Raw genomic sequence first — 10,829 nt, 5'->3', positions numbered from 1 at the left:
TAATTTGGTTGTTTATGCATTTGTTAAGGGGACAAAACTAATAAAAAATGCATACGTAGTAGTTTAGTTGGGTATTTGACAGGATACTTGGATGCTGTATACTGGAGGTAAGTTATAAATCTCGAGCCTTGAATCTTTAACCTCCTAGGTTAGTACTTACTTCCTGGTACAATTGACCTTTATTTTTGCAATCTTTTTCAATCTATTGATTCGAAAATTTTAACAACTTTTTGGATTTTAGTTGTTCAGAATGTAATATTATTGCCTGGATGATAAACTAATGAATAGGTGAAAGTCTGATAATGGGATGGAGTCGGCCATTGAGCTCTTAGGCTGGAATGGGATATTTCTCTTGGTATGGTATATTCGTTTTGTATATTTGTATTTTTTGAATAAATTGGTTTAAAAATAATATCTATTAATTATATTAATGTCCTTTGTATAGTTTGTTTTTGTTTAAACTACTCATTTGGTAGCTATCTAACAAAAATAAAATTTTAATAAATTTAAATTTAACAGAAGAATTTTAACCATGTTAACAATTTGACTTACTTTTTTAAATTTAAAAAGCAAGGGATTAAATTCTTACAAATAAAAGTAAAAGGACTAAATTCTAAATGTATAAAAATTACCTAAACTTAAAGCATATGTTAACGTAAATATTTTTATTATACTTTCCACCTAAAAATTGAAGAAATAACCATACATAAAATCATAATTATTGACCATTGGAGATTGATTCGGAAGTACAAAATAGTTTTCTGATCTCACAATTAAGCTTTAGCAGAATGACAGTTTTGATTTCTTTTAGGGTAGGAGAAGTTGACTTTTACTGTTGAATAATTAGATGCCTATTTTAGAGTTATGGACAAACTCAAATGTGAAGAATAATGGTTGCTAGAAGGCCAATTTTAGAAATTAAATGTCATCAACTTATAGTCGTTATCATTACAAAGATGGGAATACAATAAGGTTCAGTATAACAAGTTCTGTTTACTAGTTTGTAGTTCTTATGTACGAAAATGATGGGGATTAGACCTTTGTGAGAAGAGAAGTAAAAAGATCCCATGTCCCACTCCTTTTTTTTCCTTCAAAAGGAGGGACATAAAGATAGAAAAATATGACTTAAAATGTATATAATTGAGAATGATGAGGTGGGTTTCTGGTACCTCCACCCAAGTAAGAAAGATAAGAAAGGTTAGAAAAGGTGAAGTTTATTGTTTCAGGTTTTGACATGCATAAGGGGGCAAACTGTTCTGACACTACTTAATGATGGAAAAGAAGAATTGGAAGGGGCGCAAGCTTTTTAATGGGTTACTTTGCTCGTGAAGTCGTGATATCAGAAAGCTCATGCATTCTTTGCTATCACCTTTTTTTCTTTTCCTTTATGAAGAGAAAAGTAGCATTTACCTGCGCCTTGATGATGATGATGATAAAAAAGAAAGCTCCTTTTGCTGTTTCAGTTTTGGAACTTTGGATAATTGGAGCATGCCCAATGTGAGTAAAGACAATGTGATGCAGACGTAAAGGGGATAAATGCAGGAACGGGTTTAGATTTTAGAAGGGATAATTGGAGCATGCCCCTATTGTGAGTAAAGACAATGTGATGCAGACGAAAATGGGGTAAATGCAGTAACGGGTTTAGATTTTAGAAGGATTTGCATGACAAAAAGTTTGAAGAATAAAGGGCTAAAAAGCAGGGGAAAAAGAGATTTGGGAAAGAATTTGGAGGATGAATTTGTGATTTTCTTTTCTTACTGCCAAACACACATTACATTCTTGATAAATGACTTATGTTGATTAAGTTTTTGTTCACATCATGTCCAAATTTAAATTTGGACAACCCCTTTTCCTACATCAATTTACAAGTGAGATAACTACTATTTAAAAAGAATTAATTAATGTAGCGTTTGTGCTTTTTATATTATGATTTTTTAGAATGTAATTGTCGGAAAATTTATTTTATAACGTTTGGTATACATTAAAATGTATTGATTAAAATCACAAGAAAGTTACATTATCATGTTTGGTTCATTAAGTATTTTTCTAATAATATAATAATAATTTATGAATTTAACCTTATTAAATAAAAGGTAATATTCATGTTTTTAAATTTTTATAATAAACTTTATTCTTAACAAATATTTGGATTAAATATTTAATAATCAAATTTAATTGATAATTTTTAAATTGTTTTTTAATTTATAATTTTAATAGAAAGCAAAATTGTTTCAAATTTGTCTTGCACATATTTTCTCAATATAATAATGCATATATAAAATCACATATATATATATATATATAAAACATGTCTTGGAATAAATTTAAGAAAATATTTGAAATCACATTAACCTATAAGAATATATATAAAAAAATTGATTCTAAGTATTGCTATATATAAAGAAAACTACAAATAATTAAATCATAATAATATAAAACCATAAGCGGTCTAACTCACGATTTTGACACAACTTAAATGGAACAATTATACTTATATCCTAAAAAAAAGTATTTATACAAATACAAATGGTAAATCAAATTTATAGCTAGAAAAAATAAAATAAAATAAAATATAGGAATAAAACTTGTGAATTTATTGAAGTAAGAGAGAAAAAAAAAGTTGTAGGAAGGAGGCAATAGCTTATTTTTTCTTTTACCTTTATCATTAGACTAATATCCTAAACCAATATCAAATAGAACTAATTCCGTCTTAATATATTTATTTTAACTTTTCAATCTACATTGGAAAATAATTTTTCCACATTTTATCATAAGAATCACATTATCATAATCATGAGAAAGTAACTCTTAAGGAAAAGTTAGATTTCAATAAATAAATAAATAAAATTTGATATATCTAACATTAGAATTACTATCCAACTGGTTAAATTTTCAAGAAAGTGATTACTTTTTGTCGTATCAAATGTTACCTAAGAAAGAGAAAAGAAATGAGATGGTTTAAAGTTTAAACCCATATCATTTAAATGCTAAATGAAAATTTTAACTATTATTCCAAGTAAATTTTAATATTAAACACGCAGTGAAAGGTGAGTTTGAAAGTGTAGAAGTATCTCTTTCGTTCCGGCATATATTTGACGTTATTTTTTGAACAAGTATCAATACGATGTTAAAATGACACTCCAACCGTATAAAATTCACACCACCCTCGTAGTGAAAGTCGCAACTTTGAATTTAACTTCCAAATTTGAGTCATAATTTCCTGCTATAATGGAGTGCGTATTTGCTACAGCTACTAATCGTTCAAGGTAGTTACTTATTTGGTTGCAATTTTACTACCAACCTAACCTTCTATTTTTAAACTCATTTTTTGAAAGGTAAATTATAAAAATAGTTATTTTTGTTTGTTTTAGATTACATTTTAACTTTTTATGTTTGAATTATTATGTTTCAGTCACTTACGTTATCGTTTTGTTACGAAATAGCCACTCTACCGTTAAGCTCCGTTACCTCCCTTACAATGCTTCTACGTGACACTCCAAATAGGTTTTAAATGCCAACTTGGTTGTCTTACGTGGTAGTTCAAATTAAATTTATTTAATTAAAAACATATTTTTATCCCTGCAACTCGACATCTAAGCTGGTATTTAAAACTCATTTGGACTGTCACGTAGAATTGCCATTAGGAGGTAACGGAGTTTAACAGTAGAGTGACCACTTGTTACAAAACGATAACGTAAGTGACTAAAACGTAACATTTCAAACCTAAGTGATTAAAATGTAATCTGAAACAAACAAAAATAACTATTTTTATAATTTACTTTTTTGAATTACTATTTTTAAACATTTATTTTACTCATATGGGATCTTTCAATTGAGAAAATCGCGACAAGCTACCAGTTCCAGTGTTGTGAACATAACCTGCATGTGACTGCAATGCCAAAAGAGGTGAGAAGCATCCTCAGCATCTTGTCCCACTAGTAGACATAGCTACGTTTGTGCAATTTAACTCTGGTCAGCATCAATAGTGGATTACTATAAAGGCACTAACCAAAGATGATAACTTTACTAGGCATTTTTAACTTCAACAAATGTTTTTGTTGGTTTGTGAGTGATTAGTAAAGGCTTCGGAAAATATAAATATTTTATTTTCTTTAAGATTTTGTTCGCTTCTATCATATGTTGGTATATAAAAAATTTATTGATAAATAAAACTTGATAATACAATGAAGCCTAATAATTATATGTGTTTTGTGCATATGAAAACAATTCATTGAGTAGTGTATAATAAGAATATCAATTTTTATAAAAAAAAATTTGGATAAAAAGACCTCTCCAGTCCCTCTCAATTTTTATATCGAGCAAATTGAACCCTTTCAAAAAAAATCTAAGTAATTTAGTCATTGTCAGTTTTGAGAGTGGGCAATAAAGGATAATTAATCATAATGTTAATGTTTTTCGTCAATTTTACATAAATTTGATTGGGATAATAATAAATTGAGCTATTATAATTTACACATTCTATCAATTTGGTCATGATTTAACAAATTTAGTCTGCAATATTTTTATAAATGTGTAAATGTTTAGCTAAATTTATCGGATTTTTTAGAATTAAGACTGAATTAACAAAATATGTAAACATCAATGGATAAATTTGTCATGATTAATAAAAGACATTAGTGCCATGATTAATTGTCTTTAATTGCTCACTTTCAAAATTAACAGAGATCAATAATTGCTCCAATTTCTTGAGAGTGACTAATTTACTCAATTTCTTGAGAGTGTTTTTTTACCAAAATTTTGTAATAATTCTTTTTAGAATAACCATTGAATATGAGGGAGAATAAAATAAATTGTTCTCCATATTTTTTTCTAGTGTCTTTTAGTGTGTCAATCCAAATAAATTTTAAATCCTATTTATAAAAAACTTCTCATCCATTCATACAAACACAAATTTATTTTAGTAATAAACATTTCTATTCAATTTGGTATTCTTTTAATAATCACAACTCTTAATAAATAATTAAGAGATATGGATACACCTTTTTTTCGTGTGGAAGTGAGGGTCAAGCTTTGATAAACTTAAAAATTCAACATCACAAACTGCAGTGTGCGCAACACTATTAAGATCATCTAATAACAATTTGCAGATATTCATGGGCGGTTGCCTAAATCTATGAAGATAGGGTCATAAGTATTGGTAATTAATCTTTATTATATGATCCACAACCTTATTTATCTCTTTGAAAATATGCTTGAACCTGCCTTGTTAATCTCTATTACATTGCCTTTCAACTTCATCCAATGTATGTCGAGCTTCACGACCATTGTTGTTACACATGAGGAGATCTATAGTAGTAGAATAATCACTCTCCAACTCTACCATGTGAAATCTGGCTTCCCAAGCAATAGTGAGACCATTGACCATAGCCCTTAGTTCCAAATTCAGAACTAGTGGTTGAAGCCAATAATTCAGTTGCCGCCGCTTCCTCGCAGCAAGTGGTCTTGCCTGATGCCTGCAATGTGGCCAAAATTGAGAGAATGTCTAGATCCCTTTGCTAAGGAACAAGTGGGTTATAAATATGGATTACTACATGCCGCGTTCTGATAGGTCAACCCATCACTCTTTGGTTCTTTGTTAAGTTAGCAATGCCATGTGAAATCATTGAATTACATATATAGTATGTAAAAAACAAGTGATAGGTGTTTAATTTTATCATAACTAAAATATCTATTTGATATTTTTAGTCTTTTTTAATGATAAATCCAAACAAATTCAAAAAAAAAATTTTAAAGTATTAAAAGTTGTAAAATTCATAATTTATTTTCAAAAGTTATATAATATTTTAAAATTTTAATTATATGAAAGTTGTCATATTTAAAAAATTCTAGAAAAAATTGGTAAAAAAAATAAAATTCTATTAACGACAGCAATTATGAATGTTGGAAAATTATTTGGAAATATCAGTTACAATCTAAACCATTAACATCAATGGGTCATGAAATCACTTCATTAATAAGCAAGTATAAACTTTAAAGCTGGCATATATAGTATAAATAAACTGAATTTCTTTTTCATTCTCATAATACTTGTGATGATAGTCAACCTTTGAGTCAATTGGTGAAATGGTACATTTTAACATTAAAACATTCTTTTCAATGTCTTAATTGTTTTTAGCATAATAGTAATAATAATAATATGATGTTATGTGATTTATAAAGTAAAAGACATAAATTGTGCTTTTATCATATTCACCATTCTCAACTTACTTTTAAAATTTTATAATTCTAGAAAAATAAATTATGAATTTCATATTTTTTTTTTGAATTTTCTAATAATTTTGGATTTTTTGTTGAAAAGTCTAAACATTTTAAATTAATATTTTAGTTAAATTAAGTAGTAAGGGTACATAAATATTAAATTTATTAAAATTTAAATAATTGAATGATTGAATAATTGAAAGAGAAAGTAAAATGTTAAATCCAAATTGAAGTCACTGGCGCGTGCTATCTAAATGATTTTAGCCTTGATTTTGTAAACAAAAATAGATTCCTTTCAGAACCTATTCAACCATTGGTCCGTGCCTTTCAATCTCCCCAAATCATGTTAAAACCCACTTTGCATGGAGCAGCCGAAATAGCGACTTTTCCTTCCTTTGACTTATTTGACTGCAGAAGTTCTCAGACTTTTTGTCTATCAGAATCTGATCAGTTTAGAAGATGCCAAGGGGTATCTCTTTTTTTCTTCTCCATTATTAAATTACTATCTCAATTGCGGGATTATACTTACACTGTCGAAGGAATAAAATAATAAATTAAATTAAGGATATTTTATTAAAACTAAACAATTATACGTACATTTTTTTTTTTAAAATTACGGATTTTAAATTAAAAATAAGAATAGGTTTTGCATGCTTTTGTTTTGGCCTACAGTTAAAAAAAAAAAAACAAAGGGGTAGTAATAGGTAGGTAGTAAACGGTAACACAGCTTGGCAGCAACTGTAAGGATGAAGCTTCTTTCCTTCCTCAATTCAAACCCCTATATATCTGTTTATAGCAAGTGTTCCTATATTGAGCACAATTCGGATCTCTTCTCGTTCCTAAAAATTTATATATAATAATCGTATTATACTCTACTTTTCTTTTTTGTTACAAGCAAACCCAGAATTCACGTGCTACTTGTAAGTATATGTAACAGAAATTAGATGTTGATTTGTATATATATATTGGTTAAAGATATTGCTTATGTTATCATTATCACCATCGTAGTTATATTTTCTGTTTCTGTTTCTTTCTTTTTTTCCCTTACTTTATTCATTTATGTACTTCTTTTTTGGTGTTTTTCCTGACATTATATAGGGTTCTGAGGTATAATTCATATGTGTCAAGATAAAGGGTATTTTGAGATGGGTAGGTGGAACAGGTTTGGTGGGGTTTTTTTTAGCATTGCATTGGCGGCGGTGGCGGTGGGAGTGGGGGTGAAAGGGTATCCAGCGGAGGATATGGTAGTGAAATTACCTGGTCAGCCGCCAGTTGGGTTTAAGCAGTATGCTGGGTATGTTGATGTAGATGTAAAGGCTGGGAGGAGCTTGTTTTATTACTTCGTTGAAGCTGATAAGAACCCTGAGAAGCAGCCCCTCACTCTCTGGCTCAATGGAGGTTCTGTGCTTTTTTTCTCTTCTATAAAACTTGAATCTTCAGTCCATTATTTTCAAATCTTTTTGTTGTTGTTGTTGTTGTTGCTGCTTTGTGGACTGAATTATTGAGTTTTGATATGAAATATGTTCCCATTGTTGTCTGTGTGGTTGTTGTGTAGTTGTACTTTCATTCTTTCTTCTGTCACATTGTTTTCAATTTAGTACTTAAATTTTTTTTGGGTTTTGTTTTCTGTCTTTCCGGGGTGAAGATTCATTTTCGTTGTGTGAAAGCACCGTTTTCTCCCACATGTTGTACTTTGGCTCCTTTTATCAATGCTTGGTATTATTAACTTATTTCTGAAAGAGTATCTTTTGAGATTCTAAATATATGTAAAATAAAAAATAAAACAAAAACTCTAGAACATTAATGAGTATATTTGTATTCAAAACGCCCTAAATTCGGGGGTAGTAGACCTTGCTCCTGCTATATTTCTCTCATTCATGTTTGGACTTATGAACTTGGTCATGTTTAAAAGTGGAGACCCTGGTTTTAGCTTCAAAACTAGTTCAAATGTATTGATAGAGAGAGAGAGAGTGATGATATGTTGTAGCCATGGGAGTAGAGATGATTCTCTGTTTATATTGATTGTTATCCTCAAATTCCATTTCAGGGCCAGGGTGTTCCTCCGTGGGAGGGGGTGCTTTTACAGAATTGGGTCCATTTTATCCTAGAGGTGACGGCCGAAGCCTTCGAATAAATTCAATGTCATGGAACAAAGGTACAAAATATGTTTATTGCATTAAAATGCAATGAGATTTCAGTATTTGATTGTTAATGAATACAAATAATGTTCTCACTTTCTTCTTTTTTTCATTTTGTTCTCAATAGCATCAAATCTCCTGTTTGTTGAGTCCCCTGTTGGTGTAGGCTGGTCTTACTCAAATACATCTTCAGATTATATCCGTGGGGATGCTTCCACTGGTAATGTGATTTCACCAACTGATCTTAGGATAATTCCTGCAACAAGCTTCATTGATAGATATTGAAATTTATAGTTTTGGAGAAAAAAAATTGTTAAGAACTTGATCTCTTTTTCCTGTCAGCCAAGGATATGTATATTTTCATGATGAAATGGTATGAGAAGTTCCCAGAATTCAAGTCCAGAGAACTGTTTCTTACTGGAGAAAGCTATGCAGGTAAGTTTAGTTTACAGAAACACTTTGGAAAATGCCTGTCTACAACTACATGTTTCTACATGGCAAATCAGATGCAATAGCAAAATTCTATGTCATTTCCTACTCTTTTACAGTATCAAAATAGAATATGATATATTTTAGATTTGGTACCAAGTCTTAGTATTGTTGTTATTTAAGGCAGTAATCAGAAAATTTTCAGTCCACCTTTTACCTTGATTCAGTTTTACAGTTGCATGACCCGTTGTCATACAGGACATTACATACCACAGTTGGCTGAAGTTCTACTGGATCATAATGCACGATCAAAGGGTTTTAAGTTTAACATCAAAGGAGTTGCTGTAAGAAAACTTGCACTACCCTATGTTATTTGATAAGAAATAAAAGAGAAGATGATATTGGGATCTTGTGGTTCTTCCTTTGATTTGTTTAACATTTTTACTTGGCTTGTTTCATTTTATTAATTTTATTTTCTGATTTTAGATTGGGAATCCTCTTCTACGACTTGATCGGGATGTTCCTGCAACATATGAATTCTTCTGGTCACATGGGATGATTTCTGATGAAGTTGGCCTTACCATCATGAATGAATGTGATTTCGATGACTATGTCTTTGAGAGTCCTCATAATGTATCCCGCCCCTGCTCCCAGGCCATAGTTGAAGCAAATAGAATCGTTGGTAATTATGTGAACAATTATGATGTTCTCCTAGATATTTGTTATCCATCTCTCGTCGAACAAGAATTGAGATTGCGGAAAATGGTATGCTTCTCTTTTCCTTTCTTCCTTCTTACAAGTAGTTGCATGAACTAACTGAATTAAACCCCGTATCCGTCATTCTTTTTTTTCACCTCTGCAATGATTAACTTTTCCTGATATACACAGGCAACGAAGATAAGTATTGGTATTGATGTGTGTATGAGCTTTGAAAGGCGTTTCTACTTAAACCTACCTGAGGTTCAGATGGCACTTCATGCTAATCGCACCAAATTACCTTATGATTGGAGTATGTGCAGTGGGTAAGTTCAAATATGGTACTGGGTTTGGGAGTTGTGTCAACATTTATCCTAAGGATAGTATGTAATGGATCTTATGGTATCTTAAATCAGTGACATGCTTTTTATAAAAGTATTGTTTAGAATTTCTAATGATCCTTTACGCCATGATGGTGGTTTTTTGTGTTTGCACTAAACAGTCGTTTAAGCTACAGTGACAGTGATGGTAACATAAACATCCTTCCTATTCTCAAAAAAATTATCCTGAATGGCATTCCTGTCTGGATATTCAGGTAAAATAGAGAATCTCTTTACCTTATTTCACACATGGAGCATGGATGCTATAATTATATGTGTGTGTGTGTGTAATTAGTCAAAACTAATGATTGCAGTGGGGATCAAGACTCGGTAGTGCCATTGCTTGGCTCGAGGACACTGGTTCGTGAACTAGCTCATGACTTGAAGTTCAAGATTACAGTCCCATATGGAGCTTGGTTTCACAAACAGCAGGTTTTTAATGATTGCCAACAAATCTAAAGAGTTATGCTTTTAAGGTTTGCAACTTTCTTCACTTTCTTGGGTCTATGTTTTTTGGTTAGGTTGGAGGATGGGTGACTGAATACGGAAATTTGTTGACCTTTGCCACTGTGAGGGGGGCTGCACATATGGTACCATATTCACAACCATCAAGAGCCTTGCATTTGTTCAGTTCATTCGTCCATGGCCGGAGACTGCCGAACAATATACATCCTCCCATTCAAGAATGAGAACACTGTAAACCATACAGCAAAGTGTGATACAGTTTCAAGTTGTTCCGAGTTTCAGAATATGCTCGTCCAATAGGGTAATAAAGGAATAAGGGGGTGTCTCCAGAAGAAAATGGGGGCAAACCTTGATTTGTAGTGGCAGAGAGAGAGAGAGAGAGAGAGAGAGAGAGAGAGAGAGAGAGAGAGAGAGTTTGATTGTAGGACTAAATTCTTTTATGTGATTGAAATGGATGATCAGGCTCCGATTAATTTGATAAGAGAGAATATGGTTTTGATGA

At 31.0% G+C, this 10,829-nt stretch overlaps 1 protein-coding gene across 2 annotated transcripts; it reads left to right on the top strand.

The window, feature by feature from the left end:
• The first annotated feature begins 6,926 nt into the window (after positions 1-6,926).
• LOC107914124 (serine carboxypeptidase-like 42) lies at positions 6,927-10,829 on the top strand. 2 transcript variants are annotated; one of them, XM_041094351.1, is made up of 11 exons: positions 6,927-7,139; positions 7,318-7,617; positions 8,267-8,329; positions 8,485-8,577; positions 8,700-8,792; positions 9,045-9,130; positions 9,273-9,551; positions 9,675-9,808; positions 9,985-10,077; positions 10,177-10,294; positions 10,384-10,829. In XM_041094351.1, the coding sequence occupies exons 2-11, from the start codon at positions 7,338-7,340 to the stop codon at positions 10,549-10,551; spliced, it is 1,407 nt and encodes a 468-aa protein (XP_040950285.1). In that variant the 5' UTR covers positions 6,927-7,139; positions 7,318-7,337; the 3' UTR covers positions 10,552-10,829. The 2 variants fall into 2 exon arrangements, with proteins under 2 accessions (XP_040950285.1, XP_040950284.1); XM_041094350.1 differs by having other exon boundaries at positions 8,267-8,374.

This window comes from Gossypium hirsutum, chromosome D05, assembly GCF_007990345.1.
Source record: "Gossypium hirsutum isolate 1008001.06 chromosome D05, Gossypium_hirsutum_v2.1, whole genome shotgun sequence".
Lineage (NCBI taxonomy): Eukaryota > Viridiplantae > Streptophyta > Magnoliopsida > Malvales > Malvaceae > Gossypium > Gossypium hirsutum.
Note: the sequence above shows the minus strand (reverse complement) of the source record. Positions and strands in the feature narration are given on the sequence as shown.